This window comes from Hydra vulgaris, chromosome 03 (assembly GCF_038396675.1).
Source record: "Hydra vulgaris chromosome 03, alternate assembly HydraT2T_AEP".
Classification (NCBI taxonomy): domain Eukaryota; kingdom Metazoa; phylum Cnidaria; class Hydrozoa; order Anthoathecata; family Hydridae; genus Hydra; species Hydra vulgaris.
The window spans coordinates 32,093,356-32,119,407 of NC_088922.1; the positions used below are offsets into that span (position 1 = coordinate 32,093,356).

Genomic DNA, 26,052 nt, shown 5'->3' on the forward strand with positions numbered 1-26,052 from the left:
ATTCCAGAGCTGTTTGGCTGAAAACTTATGTTCCTCAAATAATGACTTGTATACTGAAAAAAACTGATTTACTTTTGGTTTATTGAAGCCAATGGCTCTGCTTATACTGGTGGCTTGTGGAGTTCGAATTGTAAATAGTAAGGATTGCGAGATATGAATCCTCGGAGCCAATCCACTCCTGCCATTTTTGACTCTTTATTAAAAGGATTATCGATTCCCATTTGCTTAGCAAAATCATATGCTAGGCGACGCACATCTATTGTTGTCAAGCCAAATAATGCTGTTTCCATAATCTGAACTTGTGTAACAATCTTTAATTCAAATTCTTTACTAAAAACAGGAAATTTTCCACCCAGAGACAAACAACCAGCTACTTTTACTTTTCCATCTCGATGACGTTGTAATATTTTTTTATTAATACTAAATTCTGATGCAACATTCTTTAGACTGCAGCCCATCGTTATTACATCTAATGCTGACTTTATTCTATCATTTGTTGCACCTCTCTGTGTTTTTCGCACATAATTTCTCACCATTATTTGTAATATTTAAATATGTATCTAAAGAAATATTAAAACCTTAAAATTTTAATTATATAAACATACCAACATATACACAGTATTATATAACTATTCAATACATTATTATTTTATACATTACATAACATCTATAAATTAACTCTCTTTGAGTTAAATAAGAACTTATTAAAGTTACATGTACATACAAAATTACTCAAGATTATTAACAATAACACAATGTTGCAATTATTAATATGATGTTGCATGCTAAACACAGCTCCTTTTAGTAGAAATTGTATTATGCGCATGTAATAATATATGAAGTTGTATTAATACATCTTCATTCAGCTGAATGCAATGCATATTTGTAAAAGTTTTACAAATATGTATTGAATTGCAGCAATAGCATGTGATACAGCTTCATTTTACTTAGCATATACATTATAACATTTACTTAATATATAAAATTATTTTAAAAAGCTATACGTTTTTATGTTCTAAAAACACTTTAAAAATGGTAGAAATTCCGTAAAACCACGACGCAAGAAGCCCTTTAAGGGCATCTTACCCCACGTAACCGAGGACATCTTGCCTCATCTGTAGTGAGTGCAAGTTTAATACAAATAAAATTAATTTTATTGCTAAGTTATAAAATTTCTTGACTATATATTATTCTGGGATAAATTCTCTATAAAACAACACATTTCTTACCTTAATCGCATAAGTATTGCCAATCCAATAAACATTCAAAATTAGAAGCAACTTACTAACAAAATACTCCAAAAAGTAATAAACCGATTTAAACCTCACCTACCAGCAATATTAAAAACATTTTTTATTCCACAATTTTGTTTTAACTTTATGAATAGTATTATAGAGGGATAAAACATTACTGTCCTATGATACTCTCACATAAGCAAAAAGACTTCTTGCCCCACCCTACCCTATATATATATATATATATATATATATATATATATATATATATATATATATATATATATATATATATATATATATATATATATATATATATATATATATATATATATATATATATATATATATATATATATGGAAGAAAAAAAAATCGTAATATATATATGAAAGAAAAAAAAATTATTTTAATAAGGTAAAACTAATATTAAATACATTGAAATATTTCACGACCTGGAAGTAATCCACTGCTGAAGAATGGCAGCTCTCCTAAGAAAGAATTTGAATTGATGTATATAATTGTAAATTAACAACAAAAATCTAAAAGAATCCATAAATATGAGTGTAATAAAAAAAATCAATCAAAGTTGTGATCAATTAGGCCCTAGAGCAAGCAAAAATAGAAGTAACCATCATTAACGATACATCTGACAAAATTAAACAAAAATGTAGTTATTGAAATGATCAAAACTACGTTAATGGTATTCATAACCCAAATCAAACAGCAGCATGACAAAGAGATCAACAATCTTAGAAATCAATTAAGTAACCATTAAAGTAACAGTGACCATTCTTTTCTCGATATCGCAAAGCGAAACACTTTTGTTAACCTGGCAGCAACTGAAACAAAATTTAGAAAAGAGAGAGACTTGAATATAGTTGTCGTTGGTCTTTAAGAATCCAAAAAAGAAGTGATGAAGATCTTGTAAAAGAGTTTTTTGAAGCAATAAAATAAAACACGAGGAAATTGTTCATGTTTGTCGTTACAAATACAAAAATAGAAACAATTGACCAAGCAATCATCAGAACATGAACCAGGACAGCCAAGATCCAACCGGTGTAATACAAGCTGTGTTCAAATCAACAGATGTAAAACAAGAAGTTCTGGCAAAAAACGACTTCAACAAGGAGGAAGCGTTCAGAGGAGTACACACTCGAGAAAACCAAACAGCTGCAGAGCAAGAAACTTTCAGTTAACTTTATAACAAAAAGAAGCGAAAGAATGAAGACCTTTTGTTAGCTTAACTGAACAAAAATTTTAATGGATCATTGACAGACGGACCGGAAATGTGCGCTGTATGTACACAGCCCAAGCTGCCAATAAAAAAACCACTAGCACCACATTGACCAAGATTACTGTTAGTCAAATAATCCTCATTCGTTATACAAAGTCAAACAAGATGAAATAATTACGAATATTGATAACGATAAAAGGAACCACATTTGCTTTTTTTTCACTGACACCTGGTTTGATCAAACATCAGACACTCAACTTCCTGTGTCCTAACTTCATAGTAAAAACCAAGGAAGCAGAGGAGATTGTGTAGCCATTTACTTAGGTTGAAGCCCAGGAAAGAAAGCAAAATTGAATCAAATCAACAGATATTGAATAAGTAAAGCGAGTGATAACGGTCGGTGATGAATCTATCTTAATAGGTTGCATATACCAACCGTATGAAAATGACATGGGAGTTGTATAAAAATTATCAAATCAAACAATAAAGCAAAGCAAAGCTTGTCAACTTTAGGCTGCTCATCTGTATATATATATATTTCAACTTCAACAATTTCAACTTCAGATTTACAACGTACGAGGTACTTGAGACTTGAGGGAACAAATAAATCCCAAAACTTCATACTCCACCCCAAACGTGAGGGCAACAAGTTAATAAAAATTTTTTTTACTTTTCTCAACTTGACTTATATTCATCGATAAATTTTAAGTATCATAATATTATCTCTCAGCGTTCAAAAATTATGACCATATAAAGTTTAAACAACCCTCAATATGAGGGGGTTTCAAATTTTATATGACCATAATTTTTGAACGCTAAGAGATAATACTATGAAACTTAAAATTTATCGATGAGTATAAGTCTAGTTGAGAATAGTAAAAAAAATGTTTTATCAACTTATTGCCTTCACGTTTGGGATGAGATGGATGAAATTTTGGGGCTTATTTGTATCGAGACTCCAAATTCTAATTTGTTGCCATCCACCTTCATGTTCTAACTTTTCACTATAAGATTAAATTTTAAAAAAGATTTTAACAAGATTTAAACAAAAAAACTCGTTTTTTATGCGTCTTCTTCAGCTTTTTAAAGCAAAATCTTCGATTGGGTATCATTTATAATAAAAAGCCAAGTACCTAAATACGCTCAGCTGAGCTCAGAAAATTTGGTTGTAAATTTTTATCTATATATGAGAACGTAATTTAGGTAGATCATGTGCGGCCTAGTGTTTTTCTGTTTGTGTAAAGATAAGTGTTAAAAAAATGTTGCGCATTTTACTAGGTTTTATTGAAAAACACTTTGAAAAAAGCAAGCAAAAAAAATTAATTTTTATATATTTTTTTTTTATTTCAATGTATGATGTGAATGGACTAATATAAATTGTTAAGAAATTAAAATGTTGTAAATTTCTTGCTAGCCTCATATTTCATTTTTATATAATTTTTTACATTTTCACTAATATTTGAAAGGTAAAATTTTTTTTTTAAATTTTTTTTTAAATTTATTATTATTCAGTGATCAAAAAAAAAAAAAAAAAAAAATGCAATAAATCTGGTTATATTTTGATTAAGAGGTGCTACCACAGGCCCCACACACTGCTGCTTGGGAAAGTGCGATCCATTGGACAACAACTCTATTTTAAAAAATTTATGCTGTTCTTCACAATTTTGTACAAGCTGGCGCTCTAGTTTCTGAATATGCTCTCTCAAAATTTACTTGGTTTTACTGTTTGAAAGTTTTTGCGCGACGAAAAAACTGACAAGTTTGAGTTGACATGTAATTTTAAATTCTTCAATTAGGTCTGCTCTTTTACAGCGTTCTTCAAGTGTTGTTAGACCAAGCTGTTGGAGACGATTTTCATAGAACAGGTTTTTAATAGATGATATTGTTTTTGTTGCTCGATTAGACTTGCTTGAGGATAGCAATGTCGGACTTTAAATGCGGCGACAAAGCTTGAACAGCAAATTCGAGGTGGAGACGAATGTAAATAAGACAATTTACGCCATAGATAAAAACTGCAACTCCGAAATATTTTTTTAAGTCGCCCTAGCATTCTGTTTGCAACTGATGCAGGTGACTCTACTTGCGGTCTGACGTTAAGATCTTTGGAGACCATCACACCAAGGTCTCGTTCGACTACAGTCTTTTTGAGTGGATAACGCGTGCCGTCAACGTTCGCCATTGAGTAATTGCGTGTTGACTTGTTACATGCGCGGCCAACATGTAATACTTTGCATTTCTCAGTGTTGAAATGCATGAGCCAAATATGTGACTATTCCACTGCTCTGTCAATACCAGCTTGGAAAGTGATGCTGTTTTTAATTATGCCAATAATTTTACTGTCGTCATCATGCAGTTTCGTATGATGACTAATGCTGTCCGGCAGGTCATTAATGAAGATGACAAAGAGCAATGGGCCCAAAACCAAGTCTTGATACACGCCACTAGTGATCGCTTGTCATTCAGAGGTGATGCCGTTGATGACCACTAGTTGACTTTGGTCGCGTAACCAAGCAGAAATCCAGTCTAAGAGTGTGCTTTGAATACCGTAGGCTCTTAGTTTATGAAGAAGGCGTTTATGCGGCTCTTTGTCAAACGCCTTCGCAAAGTTGGTGTATATGACGTCTACTGCGAGGCTGCGATGAATGGCTTCCGTTATTATATCCCGAGTTTCCGGCAGGTTTGAGATGACTTGCGATGAACAAAGCCATGTTGCTTTGGAGTAATTAAGCCATTTGCAATACAGCGTTCCAATATACTTTTTTTAAGAATACTTTCATTTTGCATGAAATGGATGTGTACGGGAAAGGCCGGTAGTTTGATATATTTAGTTTACTCCCTTTCTTGAAAATAGGCATTACATTCGATTTTCTCCACAAGTCGGGGATTACATCAGTCACAAACGAGCACTTAAGATAAGGAAAAGGAACGAGCACTTATAGATAAGGAAAGAGGTTTGGTACATTTACTAAGGACCTGTGGATGTAAACTGTCGTAGCCGATTGATTTTCTTTTATCAAGGTGGTCCTGGCACTTTTGTACTATATCGATAAAAAAACTTGCTGGGTCGACGACACAAATTGCTTCAGTACGAATTTCAAAAAGTGGCATTGGACCTTCGGGCTCCAAAACAAAAACCGATATTCTTGAATTGCCAGTTTGTCTGGAACCACCAACACAAAAACCTACCTCTTACCTTCAACAATTTCTTCCTAAAAAATGAAAATAACCGATACTATCTTCGATCAACTGATAATCTGAATCTTGCAGTCTTAAATCATTGTTCTGTTACTTATGAATATGAGTCCATAAAAAACCAAAGTATAAAATCTTGAAATAACCTTCGCTATGACCTAAAAGCTCTCCATTCAATCTATGTTTTTAAGAGTAACCTATTCCATTCCTTCCTAATTAAATATAGTTTATAAATCCAAAGATATGTGTATCAATGTATAGTTTATACCATGCGAATAAGTGTGAGTGTATATGTATGTATATGTATATGTATACACCGATGTGTATGTGTATGTTTGTATTTTTATGTGTATATATATGTGTGCGTGTGTATGTAAGTATATATATATATATATATATATATATATATATATATATATATATATATATATATATATATATATATATATATATATATATATATATATATATATATATGTGTGTGTGCGTGTGTGTGTGTGTGTGTGTGTGTTTATTTATGTGTCTATATATGTGTGTATGTAACATAATTTGTGTATGAACATAATTTTAGATTCTAATATTTTCATAATTACTGTCGTGTAAGGTTTTTATATAACCAACGTTATTAATATATTTGCTTATCTATTCGAGTTTATAAATCACAGTATAATATAAATCACATTAATAAAATATGATAATAATATAAATCACATTAATAAAAGGTGTATGTGTGTGACTAATACTAAATTACTATTATTCTTTTTATGATCATTATAATTATTTTTATTGTTGTCTTTTTATTTCTATTATTATCATTATACTCTTATCATTGTATTGTTATTATTGTTACTACTACCACTCTTAATATCATCATTATTAGTATTTTACTCTTTTAACTTTTAATGTTCGTTTTGTTACAGCTGTGGACGATTTATATTACTTTTAGCATTAACAATATATTTAGTAGCTTTTATTTACAACGTTTTTACTTAGGATTAGTACATGTACTATTTGTAAACTTCCGTGAATGTAACAACTATTTCAGAATAAATGAATTGAATTGAGTTGAATGAAAATAGTTACTCAACAATGAGTATAAATCGTCGGTATCGTAGTGATGTTGTTATTAGCTGTTTCTAGCAATGTAATAGTGTTCCTGACGCTCTGTTTGCTTTGTACTTATGCATGTAAGCGTTTAGGGTTGCTTTGCAGTCTCTGGTGATTTTCTCTTCGTAGTTATGCCTAGCAGATTTTATCATTTTAGTATAATTGTAGTACCATTCTTTGAATAATTGGTGCATATTGCGACCTGTAATAATGTACTCGGCCGAAGAGGCGCGCTTAGCCTTGACCGCCTTCATAAGATCTGATGTTACCCATTGCTTCTGTTTCTCAGTGAAGGGAGTAGTTGTTGATGGGATGTATAGATTAATGGCTTCATTATACACGTTTACTAGAAGCTGGTAGTTATCGTTTGCATTTAGACCAGTGAATTCTTTTTTCTTATCAACTGCTGTAATGTGCGAAGATATTGCTACGTAGTTTACTCGGTTCCAAAAAAGTTGAGGTCGTAATGGCAAAGTAAGCAGGTTGTCAAGGCCAACAACAGCGAGTTGACCTTCAATGAAGCAGTGTACCTGCCCCATTGGAGTGTTACCGAGAGAATCACCTTGTTCGATGAAGATGGCTTCTGATGGTTCTGGCTCATTTGTTATGATCAGATCAAGTGTGCTAGTGGGCTCGACGTGTCGACTGCTACGGTACGTTGGGAATGTGACAAGCTAAGTTGAGGGGACATTCATGAAGACACTTTTGAAACCTGATATCGCCTTGGCGCTCATCTCTCAGGTGAGCAACTGTTGCAATGCCACCGTTAACTTCGATAGATTACAAGGTGTATGGCTAAAATTAAAATCTCCATATAGCAGCATTGTCGAGCAGTTTATATAAGGCAATATCTGCCAAGCGGCCGTGATTGATGTGATACACTGAGTAAGAACCTAATCATTAAGGTCGTAAGGACGATATAAGCAGCCAAGGAGAAACGATTCTTCACCGATTCTTATTTTTTGCCAGATTTTCTCAATTGATGTTGAGTAGAGCTGAGTAGAATTAACTTCTTTGACAATAATATTATCTTTTGCGTAAATGGCAACTCTGCCGCACATATTGTCTCTGTCTTTGCGGGTATGGCAACGTCTGAAAAATAAGTGAACCAAGTTTCCACAAAAAAATGACGCGTGGTCAAATAGATTTAGGCTGAGCAGATAGTCTGGCCAACAGCTCTTGGCGTTTGTCATTATTGAGTGAGTATGGTTTGTTTGCCCAGTAGCGTAAATGATTAAGTGGAATGATGAAAAATATTGACATTTTTTTGGTAAAATTGATATAGTGAGCTCAAAAATCACAGTAGGGAAAAATATATCGGTTTTAGAGTGCTGGGGGTCTCTAGATTACATTAAAAAAATAACTTACTCCTATATAAAAGTTGATTTTGAAGGGTTTTGCTCACCTCTGGCCCACTGCCCATTGCAGTGTAATTCCAAATTAATTTCGTCGCCTTCTCTTGCAGCTAAAACAATGTTGCTGAAATGGTCATTGACGCAGGCTTGATGCACTTCTTTGTTAAATTACTACTTTGTGATAAAATCAAAATTACTATAACCCGCACTTTTAATGCCAATATCCTCAAAGATAATTCGTCCGGTCGGTCAAACGAATACCTCCAGCCATTAATTTAATAATCAAATTAGGATACCAATAAAAAAAGATAGAGACAATTATGACTCGTTTTACTCACATGTACTGTAGATTTGCGCGTGCGAAAATGTTTAAAAAAAAAAAAAAAAAATGCTTACAATATAAATAACATCTGCATTTTCAAATGATTTTTTAAGTAAGCTATATGTTGATGTTTACCTCGTAATTCTAATTCTACTGGTTTATTAAAAATGCTATATCAATTTATAAATTAAGAGGTTGTTAACTGAAATCTGATTGAAACTAATGTTCAATCAGAACTTTTATAAAAAACATAACATTTTAATAAAAAAATATAATAATGTTATATTTGTTTATTAAACTATGATAACGATGTAATAAAATTATATTTGTTTATTAAAAGGATCAATTTAGGCATAGTAATCTGCCCCCGATATGTGTATGTTTATCTATCTATCTTATTATTATTATATCTATCTATCTAGATGTGTGTGTGTGTGTGTGTGTGTGTGTGTGTGTGTGTGTGTGTGTGTGTGTGTGTGTGTGTGTGTGTCTGTGTGTGTGTGTGTGTGTGTGTGTGTGTGTGTGTTTTATCTGTATATCTACCTAAGTGTGTATGTGTGATTTATTTATCTATTTGATAATCAATCCCTTGTACCTAATGAGTTGCTAAAAAATTTTTTTGATATATTTTTTTCAGATTTGAATTAAACAATGTTGCTTACTTAAAGTGTTAATCTTTAGTCTTATCTAAAGATTCTCATTCAATGAGAATCTTTAGATAAGACTAAAGATGAGAATGGTCTAGATAAGACTAAAGATGAGAAATGAGACTAAAAATGAAATGGTCTTGATAAATCCAGTATTTAAATCTCTCTAAATTCAAAAATAGTGCTTTTTAGAGGATTTTATCCACTTCAACAAACAATGTTTGCAAACAAGGCAAACATTTGCAGAATATGTAGATTTTGTGTTAAGTGATTTTTATTCTGCTGCATAGTTATAGACTTCTTGGCTTTTCAATCTTTTGTTAAAAGCTTGGTCATTATTTTGAGATAAAGGTGTCTATGCAATGAATTAAAAACAGTAACGTTTTGCAGAGCAGTCTGATTTTTTTATGATATTTTTTATTAAAAAAAAAATAATAATATATATATATATATATATATATATATATATATATATATATATATATATATATATATATATATATATATATATATATATAATTAAAGAATTTTAAAAATATCATTAAAAATTATTTAGCAAACTTTATGTTATGTAAATATCAAATTTCTTAGTACAATATATTTTTGCATTTGGTGGCGAGTATATTGCATGTGTTATATTATAGTTTTCAAAATGTGTTTGTAAAATCTATAAGATCAAAAAAAAAAAAAAAAAAAATTTGAATTTCAAAAAATAATAGTTTACCATCTTTTTAATTTATTTAATTTTTGAAGACAAAATTTGGTAAAAGGTCGGGTAAAATGTGTTAAATGTCTAATTTTGTTTGTTTATAAATGAGTCATACAAAATTGTGGAGGTGGAACTAGAGATGGTAGGCCACTAAAGCAGAGATTGTAGTAGTATTTGTTGAAAAAAGAAGATGCAACTTGGCAATCATGTGCCAGAGGCTCAAATTTAACAGCAGGTTCAGCTACATTTATTTAAAGAGGAAGAATATCATTAGAATAACCAGCCCAAATATCAGAAAAGAGATAGGTGCAAAGAATGAAATCAGAAGTGTGTTATTAGTTTTGTGTCTTTGGTTTCGTTATAAAGTTATAATGAGAAATACTAGAGTATGCTTATCAGGTGCAGGGTTTTCTGATAACAATCAGAAAAATAATTATTAGATGTTGTTGACAATAGTTTATTATTATCGTTGAAGATAATCCTAACATATACCTAGAATGTTCATGTTGATATATGACTTTGTTTCTTTATTTAAAAAATACCCAAATAATGATATTTATACATATGGCAGTTAGTTTTAATGATTTGGTATTATTTTCATTATTTCAAAATTTTTTTCCATTAATGTGATACCTTTTTTTTTAAATCTATTTAGATAAATCATGTTACGCTCTCTTGATACCAATAGGAACAAAATCAATATGTGAGTTTTTTTATTGAAAGTATATTAAAATTGTATAGTTTTATTTTTATTTGCTTAATTTTATTTTAAAATTTAAAGGATTCCTTGTCAAGTGAGCCTTGAGAAACTTGCACCAAGTCGATATATGCACAATGAAAAGATATTTGATTTGCGTGATACTTTAAATGACAGGAGGTCATCATCAAAGAATACACCTGTATCAATTTGTGAACTTCCAAATGTTTCTTCTACAGAAGTTGTTTTATCTGATGTTCCTGACACTGATTTAAAAAAAGCATACATCGTTCATAATTTAAAATTAAATAATACAAAATCAATAAGTTTTAGTAACAATATTGGTGAAAAGCAATTTACTAAAGTTCAAGATGCAAATGTACATTTTACTGAAGACCAGTTGTTAAATGAACAAGATGATTCAGATTTATCAAATTCATTTAGTGATGAAGATGAAGATAATATTTTAAAAGAAGAAAACCATGAAACAAAAGGATCTAATTTAACACATGAAATTGTTGATTTTGATACCATGTCAATCATGATAGATGACGATTTAGATAATTTAAATAATGATTTAGATTTAAATAATGATTTAGATGAGTTATATGAAAACCAGCTTTCAAATAAAATCAAGTAAGAATTATTTGTTAATTATTTTGCAAAATTAACAAATGTGAAATCGTATAAAACTTTCATTTTTTTCAAAAACTTTAGATTAAATTTTATTTTAATATTCTTTCGCTTTATGTTAAACTTCTGTAACCTTTAGTTAGATTTTGTGAGTTTTTTTAATGAGTTTTTATATTAACTTAAATTAATAATAAAGTCTTATGATCAACAATTATATGGAAATTATGTTTGTTGGGTTAGCTCATCGAAAGTTTTATTAAGTTTGCATAATGAAAATGTCAATGGTGTTTAACCATATTTTTAAATGTTAATATATTAAATTTTAATAAGTTATATAAATGATAATATAATATAAAGTATTTTTTTTTATATATATAAATTTTTTTATATTTATATTTTTTAAACCATATATTTTTAAATGTTGTAATTAATATTAAAGGATTGTCTGAATGATGCTAAAGTCACTTTTGGGATTATATCAAAATTGTTACTGGAATCTAATTCGAATTTCCCACCTTGTTTCTGGTTCTTTTATTTTTAGAAATTATTTGATATTTTTTTGCAATTGTTTAATGTATACTACTAATATTGTTAGTATAGTTGTTTAATAAGTTACATCAATCTAACTAAATGTTAAAAAAGCTTAACATAAAATTTACAATATAAAATATATTATAAATATGATAATATATTTGGGTCAAATCATTATATATCAACCAATTTTGAGAAAACTTTGTAGGGCATCATCTCTGATTTTCCTGATTTTTACATATCATTTATCTACATTATATAGATAGGTTAAATTTGAAATTTCAGACTTTCAAGTGCAACGGTTTAGAAAATATAGCTTTATAAACACTGCACAGTGGCCCCCCTCGATTTAAGAATTGTAAAAATAGGCTACTTTAAAGCCTCATAACTTTTTTCTAACTTTCAACATGTGTCTCATTTTTTCTAGAACTGTTTTCTGGGTAGTTCTGTATTAACAATACTGGTTTTTGTTAACTTGTATCATATTAGAAAAAAATTATAGCCTGCTCAACTTCGAAAAAAAATTGAAAATGCTAAAAAAGGGCAAAATGAAGTTAACTGTAGTACTTTTCTATTCTACAACAAGTCTTTACAGTTTAGTTTTCTCATTAGCTACTCTTATCTGCAACAAACAGGCAAAAAAAAAGCCGCTTGTTGCAGTTTAGAACTGAAATATATCTAAAAATATATTGTCCGTTTGCCAAAAAAGTCCCATTTTCAGCCATTTTGAAATGCTCGTAATTTTTTCTAAGACTTTGTATTGATCTAAGCTTAACAGCAATATAGACCATAAGATCCAACTATCTGAAAATGCAAAAATTTTTTACTTGTTGCATTCACAACAAAAATAGCAGCATTTTAAAATAGCTTTTAATTATCAAGGGTTGGATTGGTGCCCCAGTGCCCCTCAACCTGCCTATTAGCATATTCAATGGGTGCAACTGATCATAAATTGTTTTATAAAAAAATAAAAGATATGCTTGATTGCCCCATGCTGATCTATTTTTTAACCTGGTTAGGGGCACAAATAAAGGGGCAATAACTAGTTAAAACCCAGTATTATTGTTAAATAGTGATACTTTAAACATAGTTTACACAATTAAGGAGTGTTATATCTCAACGTTAAAGACCCTTGATTTGTTACAAAATAATGTTGAACATTTTTTAATAAGACTTTCATAATATGTTAAGGGGATATTCATGATATGTCAGGGTGCCTAAAAAGAATAATAACTTCTATAATAAAAGTAAATAATATTTAATAAAGAAAAAAGTTGAAACTTGTTAGAAACCACTTTTATTATTAGGTTTGGTTTTTACTTTTTAATTGATAATTAGTTGCTAATTCAAAGCAATTAATACAGTATAATTTATTTAATCTTGTTTTTTATTAAATAGGAGTAAAATTCTCTTGTGTTTTGGAGCTCAGGCTCATGTAATGTGGCAATAATGTCATTATCTGGATGCCAATGAATATCTGGTGTTTTTGGATATTTTTAAAATTTTCTTTAGCTACTAAAAACATGTCCTTTAATGTCAAAATTTGATTTCCAATTGGCCTTTGCAGATACAGGTTATTAATTACTCTTTTCACTGTACCACCTACTCCATCACATGCACTTTTTCTATGTGCACTTTTTCTATCTGCTTTCAGCCCGAAGCCTTTTTCATGAAAGCAAATTAAACCTATAATACATTAAAAAAAAAATCATCCATATGTATAATACATTCATTTGCTTTCAGGCTTTCTTTTAACTGCTTTAAAAAGTATGTCTGAGATTTGCCGACATAAGGATGTTTTGTGAGTTCATTTAAGTTGTTTGTTAACTCTTCAAGAAACTCATCAAGGTTTTTAACTATTGTTTCTAAGGAGTATCTATCAATTTTCAACCATCATTTATAAGTTATTTCATTTGCTGAATCACCAACCAGCTCATTTAATTTTATTCCAATTCTTTCTTTTCCGGGACACTTTTTACATTCGTGAAACATACATTCTTTATTTTCTAATGAGCATACAGCTAAGGCCATCAGTTCTTTTAACTTTAATTCATTTCTAAATGCTTTTACCATTAGTTTTGGGTTTTGATGGTGGATACGAACACAGGCTGTATGGGTGCCAGATTTTCCAGCAAATACACAGTGTTTTGGCCTTAAAAGAGCAAATGATGTTAATCCCACCTTAACTATATCATTAGACTTTGATTCTTCTATCCATTTTTGGTATAGTTCTGAAAGATTACATAATATGAGTCTCTTCTGAATGTGCTTTCTACCTTTAACTGTTGTTATGCTAATATAATTCTTTGTACCTGGCAATAATCTGCTATTACTATCATCTTCATAAAAGTTGACAATTTGATTTATAACTTCGGAAGTCAATTTTTTTGGATTTCTTATATCAGTTGATCTTTCACCGAGGATTCCTTTATTGTCCCGCAAAGCTCTTGCTTGCTTTTAGGGGTAGCTCAAGACCCTTAAAAATTTGACTGGTCCCTAAAATTTTAAAAATAAAAGTTCTTCTAAAGTATGTCAACCTGATACTCAAAAAAAGCAAAATTATATAAAAACTTCAAAAACAGTAATCACTTTACAATGTTTACACTTTGCATGTTTAAAAAAACTATTTTTTTACAACTTGAAAATAATGACTTTTTTTATTTTCAGCTTAAAAACAATAGTTTTTATGCATTTATTTAAGAAAAAAGTGTTTTTTTTGTAAATTGATTATTATTTTTAAAATTTTTATATAATTTCGCTTCTTTTGAGTACCAGGTTGACATACTTTAGAAGAACTTTTATTTTCAAAATTTTAGGGACCAGTCAAATTTTTAAGGGTCTTGAGCTACCCCTAAAATAATTTTTTGTTCAAAAAAATTTTAAACCTAGTGTTTTAATATTATATAAAACAAAGTAAAGGGGTAGGAACAGGTTTTTTTCAAAAATGTTGTTTTAAGAGCCACCCTACTATATAAATTTATAAATAAAACTAAGATACAAACAAATAAAGAAAAAAAAATTGCAAAAACAAAGTTTAAAATATGAAACAGATTTTTATATGTATATATATATATATATATATATATATATATATATATATATATATATATATATATATATATATATATATATATATATATATATATATATATATATATATCTGACTACTAATCTATATTTCTATTATATATACATATATATAATATATATATATATATATATATATATATATATATATATATATATATATGTATATATATATATATATATATATATATATATATATATATATATATATTTAAATAATAATCTGACTACTAATCTATATTTCTATTATATATAAATATATATATATATATTATATATATATATATATATATATATATATATATATATATATATATATATATATATATATATATATATATATATATATATATATATATATATATATAAATATATATACGATTGCACTTGAAAGTCTGAAATTTCAAATTTAACCTATCTATATAATGTAGATAAATGATATGTAAAAATCAGGAAAATCAGAGATGGTGCCCCACAGGCCATTGGTTGAAGTATAATGATTTGACTCATTCATATAAAATTTAATCTTAAATTTTTAAATTTATGGTTAGACAAGCAAAACGTTTGATTAGTTTTTGTTTTTTTTATGTAATATGTATAAAAAAATATGTACAATAATAAATTTATTTGTATGTGATATAAATTTATATATAAATCGTAAAAATTGATAAATTGATATATAATTAGTACATACTTCTGAATTCAAAACATTTTTCAAAATTTTTGTTATGCACTAATGCGCTGCGCAAATTAATACATGTGATAAATGTGCTACGCAGTAACTACTCAAAAACATAAATTTATTATCAAAAAACTCACATCAAATTACCTATTAATAAAATTTTTTTAATTTTATGATTTTTTAAAATAAAAACAATTGTTACTTTTTGAATAAAATAAAAATTTAAAATATTTACATACCATAGATAAATGTTTAGTATACATTTTATATTTTTTAGTTGTAATAAAGTACTTAAAGCGGGGACAAAAAGGTAAGTTAAGTTATTGAATATTTTGAATATGTGCACATGCATGCATATCTAAATACAAAGATACATACATATATATTCATACACACACACACACACACACACCCACACACACACACGCACGCGCGCATACACACACGCACAGACACACACATATATATAAACTTGGCAGGAAGATGTGGAATTTGAAGTCTTTATATGACCACCCAAATAATATTTTAAATTACATTGAAAATAAATAACTTTGACAGGTTTATCTTAACTAACCTTTTTATATTAGCAAAACACTTTAAAAAAAAGTAGCTAATGATGTTAATTAAAGCGTTATGGAAAGTTGTATAAAGTTTAATTTATATTATTTAGTTATATAAAATTTTTTTATAAGTAAAATAATAAAAAAAGTTAAAAAGATTTAAAAAAACTAAATTTTATAAGCAACAACTTTAAACAGCAATGGTCTCTTTAATAAACTTTAATAAACTTTAGATTAATTATTACCATTAAAGTTAATTCACTCATAAAGTAGGAAGATTTTGTTGAGAAGAAAAAAACAAACTTTTTTGAAAGACATTTAAATTAAATAATGATCATCAGCCGTTTGAAATAAATAATAATGATTACTTATGTTTTTATATTATTGAAATGCATTTAAATAAAGTAACAAATCGCTGCTAATCATTTTTTATAAAAATATTTATAAATAGTAAATATCTTTTTTATAAATATATAAGTATAATATATAAAATAAGTATTTATTTTTTACTATAAATATCTTTAAAAAAAAGTTATGTCAACTTTTTAAATAAATAATTTAATTATTTTTCTTTTTTTTACATTACTGCAACGAATTGTTCAGAATTTTTTTTTTAACTTTTAAATGTGCGCATTTATTTAACAATCGTTAGATGTAAGTTGTTACTTTATTTAAAAAGGGTTTTGTATACTATTATATTTTAAAAATAGTGAAGATAAACAATTCCAAGTTATTTATTTTAAACAATCTTACTGTTGTAATTTATTATTTATTTTAGTTAACTTTTAATTTTATTTTTTTATTTTAGTTTTAGTTAAGTATTTATTTTATTTTTCATTATTTTTTTTACGAAGATTTATGTGGTTTATTACGATAAGTTTCTTCATAGTTAAGCGCATTTATAAAATGTATGCAAATTTTAAAAACATGTTAACAGCCATGGTCAAGTTTTAAAATCAAATAGTTATTTGCGTGGTCATATTATGACATGAAATAGCACACCTTTCTGGCCAAGCCAGATGTATATATATGTATATATATAAACATATATTTACATATGTAAATGAGTGCAAGGCAAGGCAAATTATCTGTCCTGGTATTTGTGTGTGCAGTTTAGAGTTTTTTTGTGTTTTTTGTGTAAAAAAGCATGGTTTTTGTTTTTTTGTTTTTTTGAATGTGTTTTTTAATTTAAAAAAACTTATTACATGTTATATATAATTTATGTTAACAATTAATATAAAATTTAAAATATTTGTCTAAATAATAAATTTAAACTACTTTTAAGACAACAGGTTCTGTATCCTGGATTTTTTGTTTAGTAAGAATGGTTCTGTAACTCTGTACAGTAATATTGTCCAGATTAAATTATTGGCTTTGACTTTAAGTTGTAGATAAGACCGGTGCAAATAGGTGCCTTATGGTTCATGCCTACTAAAAAAAAAAGTCCTTTAATTCCCCAATTTGCTGACTAATCATACACAGTCAAAGTCCCATTTTGCAGAATTGAATTATCTACAAAAAGGTCCTAGTTTGAAGACTGATTCATTAAGTTGGAGGGCGCAGGTTCTTAATTTGTCAACCAATTCATTTAGTGGGGAGGGGATCACCCACCTCCTTTTGCACCAGTCTTGGTTGTAGATTATCCTACATCACATTTTTGACTTGCGATTTCTAAATTATGGGAAATAAAAACTTTGATACTCCTTCATTTGTTAATTCAGGGCCGGATTTACCTTATTGGGTACCTTATGGCCCCTGTGCCATGTTGATGTGGAAACACAATTTCTTTTGGAAATAAAAATGTTAGTTTGTGAGTTTTATCACCATTATAGACAAAAACTGTCGACTAATTTATCTTTTGACCACTGTAATAGTTTGTGGAAACGATAACATTTTACTAACAATATTTGACATTATTGGAGCACATGACCAACATAAAATGAATAACATTACAACAAGATTAAAAATACCTATTACAGACTAACAAAACTAAATCCTCAAAAGTTAAACACAGGTATGTTTAAAATTCAATACAATAGTATAATAAAATAGTAAGTATACTAATTTCTTTATAAATCAAATAATTGTAGATATTTGGAACAAGTTAAGCTCTGTTACAATCAATGCACAGAGTTTAAATCAATTCAAGACTTAAAAATTTAACTATTAGGAAATATTTTATAGATATTTAAGCCAAAATATGGCTGTCATAACCTGACAAGTTAAGTTCTGCAGGAGTATCTGCTACTGTTTCAACACTTTATTATTATTATTATTATTGTTAATAAAAAAAGCAAATATATAATTGACACTCCACTTAGTCAAAACTGTTCGTGACATCTCTAATGTTTTTCTCACAATTTTATGCTAAATGTTTGCACATTCAATAATTAATCAAATCCCGTTCTTTAAAAAAACATCCATTGTTTTTAAGTGTATGCGTGTGTGTGTGTCTGAGTGTGTGTGTGTGTGTTTGTGTGTGTGTGTGTGTGTGTGTGTGTGTGTGTGTGTGTGTGTGTGTGTGTGTGTGTGTGTGTGTGTATATATGTATATAAATGTATGTATCTTTGATAAAGTGCTGACTAAAGCCGCAAAAGTATGTGTGTGTGCATACACACATTTCTTATTATTATTGTTTTTTTGTTTATAAAATATTTATATTGTTTTTAGACCACAATAATATAAATGTTTTAGCATTGTTTCAAATCAATGTAAAATGAAATTTAAAGCAATGCCAAGAATGAAAAATCAAATACGTGCACCTTTAAACTCAATTACTATTAATAAAAAAAAAAAACCAAAAATGTTTAGCTTTCCTGAAATTAAAGACAATGGCTTGAACAAGATCCTTCAACAAATTGTTCCTTCTAACCAACAAGTTAATTCTCCTAAAGAAAAATTAGAATTTGCTTTAAGTCCATTAGAGAAAACAGATTCTACATTTGATGAGTCCACTCCGCACCTATCTACTCAGTCCCTGTCCACTCAACACTTATCCAACCAGTCTGTTTTTGTGCATCCCTCTCAGGTTGAAAATAAATACATCAATCAATCTTTTCAGGATAATTTCAGAAATAAAGGAGACAAGCCTCATATGTATTATGCTAATGTATGTATTATTATTTGATTAAAAATCATTATTTTAGTTAATCAATTGATAATAAATATATAAAGATAAATTGATAAATATATAAAGTAAACTGTTATTTTAAATAATGAATACCACAAGTAATTTATAACATTGAAATAGCAAAGTATTTAAATGGTGAAAATTTAGAATTGGTTTAAGACTTGATAAAATATATGTAACAATGCAAATAACTGGCAAATTGATCAAACAAAAACATCAATGGCTAAAAAAATACCAGGTGCTGTTGTAATATTTGAGCTTTTTCTGACCTAGAATGCTTTGCTTCTTTTTGTAATGTGTAAAGAGAATTTTTTGCTGCTTATCAATATAAGATAGGGAGCAATTAAAGGGATGGCCAGTTTCCTTTACAAAATTACTGACTTGTAGGTTAATTGCTTAAAAGTTTTTTTTGGTCAATATTTTAGCAGGATATCCTAAACATTTTTTATACATAATACTTAATACAAAATAATTAATACATAATTTTTTATCCATAGTACATAATACAGAGTCAAAACGTTTAAAAGCAGTTGTGGCGCAGTGGTTAGAATATTGGCTCAGAACCAAGAGGTCCAAGGTTTGATGTCAGCTCTGGTCAGATAAGCAACATTGGTCAGGAAAAAGGCATAAAAACACACACAAAATTATGTTATATATTCTTTTAGGAGCATCTTTGCTGAAAAAATATTTAAAAGAAATGATTTTCTGTGATTTTAATTTTTTTATTTTTTTTTATTTTGTAGTAAGAGTAAATTCTTCAATGCTTCACTTTTATTTAATTTTTATGATTTGAATTTGCATTAAAAATAAAGGAGCAAATCTTATTTAAAATTTGTGCAAAAACTTGTGAACACCAGTTTTTTAAAATGGAGACCATGTAAAATTTAAAATGCTCTCAGTAGGGAATGGAATTGTTTAAAACACAAGTATTTGTCTTAGAAGTCATGTCATTTGGAGGTTTCAAAAATATCTACTCATGTAAAAACTTATTCAGTCCTTTCAGATAAGGTTGATTGTGAGTTTTACAGGATATGAAGCAATTAAATTTTGTATGACTGAAAATTAAATTTTGACTGAAAAATCCTTTTATTTTTAACCCTTGATTTTTCAGCAGTTTAGATTAGATTTATATCTGGCTTCGAATCTAGGACAGTTTTGGCAAAGGACCTAAATATGATAAGATTTAATAAGATTGTTAGCATGTTTTTTTTTTTTTTTTTTTTTTAAACATCTTCACTTCCAACAAGGCTGCAAGCAGCCACTAATTAAATTTGGAAGTTACTGTAAGAGAAAAGATGAAGATTGTAGAGCAAGATAACGATTGACGGACAATTTAAAAGATTGCAAATTATATGAATCAGGAAAGCAAGATGAAGGAAGCGAATTCCAAAGAGCTGATGTTCGAGGAAAAAAACTAGACGAATAAGCGTTTTTGGAGCACTTAGGAACAGTCACAGAAAAAGGATGACACTTAATTAAATGACGAGTAACACGAAAATGAATTTTAGTAGATGGCACAAGAGACGCTAGCTCTTAAGAGCAGTGCCCATTATAGTATTTGTAGAAAAGAGAAAGAGAAGCAACATTACGGCGATGTGACAATGGTTAAAGGTTGGCTGCAAGAGCAGCTATGTTTACAATGCGTTTTTGCACCTTGTCTAAAAGAGAAAGGGCATCATTAGAAGATCCGCCCCAGATATGGCAACAGTATTCCATACAAGGCCGGATTTGAGATTTATAGAGATAGAGAATAGAATCCAGAGTAAGAAAGTGGCGAGCTCGATAAAGAGATGCAACTTTAGCTGATGCTAATTTTGCAACCGATTTGATATATGGTTTCCAAGAAAGATTGGAAGTAAGAGTTAATCCTAGAAGGTGAAGAGTAGGTGACTCATCGAGTACATCACCGTTCATAAATATAGGAAGATCTAAATTATTGCGATAACGATTGGCTGAAAAAAATTGAGTTTTATCTGAATTAAAGTTCACCAGCCACTGTGAGCCCCATGCTGTAGCAGAAGTGAGATCCTTTTCAAGCTCAAATGCCCCCTCCAAGCAATCAGAGGGTGTTGGTTTCTTATCACGACAAGAATAAATGGTAGTATCATCAGCAAACAATGCCACCTTAGATGTGAGAATATCTGGAAGATCATTAATGTAAATTAAAAAGAGTATAGGGCCAAGGATAGAACCTTGAGGAACCCCTGAAGTTACAGAATAAGAAGAAGAGTGTTGTCCATCGAGGACAACTTTTATGCTACGATTGGAAAGGAAGGATTCAATGATCTTAAAGATGTTGCCGGATACACCATAAGAAGGAAGCTTATGGAGAAGACCAACATGCCAAACTTTATCAAACGCTTTTGAAATGTCAAAAGCGATGGCCTTAACCTCTCCACCTTCATCTAATGCACGATAAAACCTGTCAGTTATTACTGTTAGCAAATCAGCTGTAGAACGAGAAGATCGAAATCCATATTGATGGTCAGAAAGTAAGTTATTAGATTCAAGATGAGAAATTAAGTGTTTGTTAATAAAAGATTCAAAAACCTTGCTTATGATAGGAAGAAGACTTATGGGACGGTAGTTAGACGAATCAGATCGCTCCCCAGAATTTTTGAAGATAGGGATAACAGATGCGGCTTTCCAGCAGGCTGGAAAACAAGACTCTGATAAGCACTTGTTGAATAGTTTTGAGAGTATAGACGACAGCTCTGGAGAACACTTCTGCAAGACAATAACAGGTATGTTGTCTGGGCCACAAGCTGTAGAAGAGTCTAGGCAGGAAATCACTTTAGATACAGATGCTATAGTGATATGAATGTCAAGCAATGGATCAGCCTGTTTGTTGGCAATATCAGGTAGAACGCAACTAGTGGAATCAAGAGATGATATTGATGAAAAGTTTTTAGCAAACAGTTCGGCTTTGTCTTTAGGTGAGGTGACTAAGTCTGAACCATACAAGAGAGGTGGAATTATAGATTTGCCCTTATTATTGATATTATTAAAGATTCTCCAGAAGTCACGAGAGCCTAATTTTTGAGATGAGATACGAGATTTCATGACCTGAGAATAGCGGGTTTTGGCGTTAGACAAAACCTTTTTACAGTTGTTTCTAGCAGTAATAAACAGATGTCTGTTTTCTGGAGAATTGTTTTGCTGATAAATATGGAAGTAACGGTTTCGATTGGCAATCGCAGCAGCACAGTGTGAGGAAAACCATGGAGGAGAGTGAGGCTTGACCTGGAATCGTCGAGAGGGAATAAAAGATTCCATGCCAGCCTGAATCCACGAAGTTATGTAAGAAGCACATTTGTCGACAGGAAGTTGAAAGATTTCTACCCAAGGGCCATCACGAAGAAAATCACGGAAAGAATCCCAGTCAGCTTTACTGTAGTTGTAAGAGGTTCGATAATAGGGGTATTCAGGTGATGAAGAAGAATGAGATATTAGTTTTAAAGAGTTCAAACTGTGATCAGAAGCACCTAAGGGTGAATGTGGAGAAGCTGAGCACTGACTAGGATTAGAAACAAGACATAAGTCGAGTAGAGAAGGTAAATGATTAGGGTTGTCAGGAAAGCGATTTGGAAAGTTGACTATTTGAGTTAGGGATTGAGAAAGGCAAAAGTTGTGGGCTTTAATGCCTGCAGAGTCACTGACACTAGAGCCAAGCCATTCAGAGTGGTGAGCATTAAAGTCACCGACAACAACTATATTAGCTGATGGATAAAGAGAGAGGGCTTGGTCAATATGATCAGAAATAACATCAAAAAGAGTGCAGTCTTGAGATGAAGGAGAGCGGTATAGAACAAAGAGAAAGGCAATAGAGTGAAGTGGTGCTAAATGAAAGCACATGAAAGAATAGTCTGTGGATTTAAACCTAGTTTCACAACAAACAGGTGAATTCTTACGAATGTAAATGCCCAGGCCAAGCATGTGACTATTGGAGTCTTTACGAATCAGAGGAAGATAACCTGGTCTGGTGAACTTTGCAAGAGATAAGACTCAACAGAAGAAAAGTTACTTCGAAGACCACAAATATTAGTGAATGATAGGTTTAAAGAACTTAGTGATGATGATGGTTTTTTGTGTTTTATAGTTTTTGGTACTTTATTAATTTTTAAATTAGATTGAAGAACTTGACTCAAAGCATAGATAGTACTCAGAACACCGTTTAATAGCCCAAGCAATTGCCTCATTACTACTAATAAACCCTAAGCCGTAACAAAGGGCTCCAAATGTGGCCTCCGCAATGCACACCAAAAGTACAAACAGGGACACCATCCATGCGCAACATGGCACTGTTAATACTTTGATATTTTTCAGCAGTTGATGGAATCAGCCTCTCTGAGAGCTACCACAGAGTTCGGGAAACCTGACTACCAGCCGGCCTCAGAACCATAAAACTGAGTTTTAGAGCTGTACCCTCATAAGGAGATAATAGAATGAGTTGCCTAGTCATAAAAACAGTGACGCAAGCAAACCCATGCATTGAGTCAAGAAGATCCAGCATTCAACATCCTAAACTGGAAACAATGTATTAAAAATACATCTGCGCCAGCCTAATAGATGAAGAAGGGGTAAACAGATTCTATCTTAAGTCTTTGCCTAGGAGGCCTTCTACATGACAGTAGCTGGGTGCATTTAACATCTGCCCAAGATGAGTATTTTTATCGAGACACCATCTCTAGCCTTTACGCAACCAAGAGCCCTAAGGCAGGGGGTGTTTTAAATCGGAGTTGGCATCTCCTAGTCTTTGCCTAAAAAGGCGTATCCTACAAGGCAGCAGGACATGAAGCAGATTGTACTGGGTTACATGTTACCAGTAGCAGGATAACCTGATCTGACAAGAGCAGTAGCAGGATAACCTGACAAGAGCAGTACCAGTAGCAGGATAATCTGAATGTTGTGTGTCCAAAAAGAGTGTTGAATGGAGGGACTCCATTTAACACTCTTTTTGGACACTTATTTTTGGACTCCAATATTTTTTACAGAGTATACCATAGTTAGAGTTGTTCCAGAGAAAGTAATTTTGGCAATTCTTAAATTCAACAGTTTTTTTCAATAAAAAAAAAATTATAAATTTTTTGTACTAAAACTTTATTATGATTAATTATGTTTATTATGATTGCTGTATAGGGAAGGATTCCATCTGCACCTAATGGGTATTGCTTTGATTTTTGGAATAAAGGAGCATGTAAAAGATCGCATTGTCGTTATGAACATCAAGTAATAAATTATTTTTTAAACTTTAATTAATTTTTAATATCAGTTTATATATTTATCTAAGTTAAAATGAAAATTAAAAAAAATAAATTTCTAAGCAGAAAAAAATCATAAAACATAAAACATAAAAAAAATTCAAAATTTTTAAAATAGTTTTTGCTTGTTTCCTTTCCCTTCCTTCATTGTTTGCTTTGCAAAAAGGAGAGCTGGATAAAAATATTAAAATGCCATTGGTTGGAAAATCGATAAATTAATAAAAAAAGGCTGATAGCGATTCCGATGGTGCAAAAAGTGGCCAATTAAGTCGATGCCGATTAATTGATACATCATTAATATATATACATACATATATATATATATATATATATATATATATATATATATATATATATATATATATATATATATATATGTATATATATATATATATACACATTTATATATTATATATATGTATATATATATATATATATATATACACATTTATATATTATATATATGTATATATGTGTGTGTATATATATATGTGTGTGTGTGTGTATATACATATATATATATATATATATGTATATATATATATATATATATATATATATATATACATATATATATATATATATATATATATATATATATATATATATATATATATATACATATATATATATATATATATATATATATATATATATATATATATATATATATATATATATATATATATATATATATATATATAGATATATATAGATATATATATATAGATATATATATATAGTTTGTTGCATTTGGAAGTACGGAAGGAAAAAAATGATTCTTATGCCAACAAATGCGTCACTTTTAATTACTTTTGACGTCCAACATTGTGTGTTGTCAGAAAGTAAAAACCATTAATTTATCAAAAATCGTTTTTTTAAAAAACCGCAAAAACGCAAATTTAATTAACCAGAATGTTTTTAAAAACATTCTGAATGTTTTTAACAATATAAACAATGTTTTTTTTTTTTTTTTTTTTAATAAAATGTTTTTTATTTTTTTTAATAAATGTTTTTATTTTTATTTTTTTTACTGTAAAGTTATTACATGCGGCTACATCGACTGACAAGTAGCCTGACTCGCAATGGAGCGCTGCTATATCGACTGATATGTAGCCTGACTCGCAACTCGCTGGAGTGCTGCTACATCTACTATCTTTTAGCCTGACTCGCAAGGGAGTGCTGCTACATCGACTGAGGGTTTGGTTAGGGCAGGCAGTCTATCAATTGATAAAAAAAAATTCCGGTCTTGCATTTTAATTTTTACTTTTTGTCAACAAAATACGGAAAAAACTTTCTGACAACATATAAGAGTTCTATATATATATATATATATATATATATATATATATATATATATATATATATATATATATATATATATATATATATATATATATATATATATATATATATATATAAATATATATATTATATATATATATATATAAATATATATATGTATATATATATAAATATATATATATATATATATATATATATATATATATATATATATATATATATATATATATATATATATATATATATATATATATATATATATATATATATAATATATATGGGTGACAGGGCAATTCAGTACACGTACAATTCAGTACAGGGCAATTTAGTACACGGGCAATTCAGTACATGGATAATAAGTACT

The 26,052-nt window shown here is 29.3% G+C and overlaps 2 protein-coding genes across 5 annotated transcripts in view; both read left to right on the forward strand.

Moving 5' to 3' along the window:
- The first annotated feature begins 8,451 nt into the window (after positions 1-8,451).
- Positions 8,452-18,796, forward strand: LOC136078095 (uncharacterized). The gene is made up of 5 exons (XM_065792935.1): positions 8,452-8,558; positions 10,458-10,505; positions 10,584-11,135; positions 15,710-15,742; positions 18,663-18,796. The coding sequence occupies exons 2-5, from the start codon at positions 10,465-10,467 to the stop codon at positions 18,670-18,672; spliced, it is 636 nt and encodes a 211-aa protein (XP_065649007.1). The 5' UTR covers positions 8,452-8,558; positions 10,458-10,464; the 3' UTR covers positions 18,673-18,796.
- LOC101237079 (uncharacterized) overlaps positions 18,663-26,052 on the forward strand; it is an 83,943-nt gene continuing 76,553 nt past the window's right edge. For all 4 annotated transcript variants that reach the window (XM_065792931.1, XM_065792933.1, XM_065792932.1 and 1 more), the window contains exons 1-2: positions 18,663-19,101; positions 24,262-24,351. In XM_065792931.1, coding sequence (XP_065649003.1) covers positions 18,709-19,101; positions 24,262-24,351 — 483 coding nt within the window. In that variant the 5' untranslated portion in view covers positions 18,663-18,708. The remainder of the gene's footprint in view (positions 19,102-24,261; positions 24,352-26,052) is intronic.

Excerpts from the sequence above, each read along its gene's own strand:
- LOC136078095 (XM_065792935.1), top strand. The coding sequence starts at position 10,465 with ATGTTACGCTCTCTTGATACCAATAGGAACAAAATCAATAT. Across the intron at positions 10,506-10,583 it reads AATAGGAACAAAATCAATAT|GATTCCTTGTCAAGTGAGCC; the intron begins GTGAGTTTTTTT and ends TAAAATTTAAAG. Across the intron at positions 11,136-15,709 it reads CAGCTTTCAAATAAAATCAA|TTGTAATAAAGTACTTAAAG; the intron begins GTAAGAATTATT and ends TATATTTTTTAG.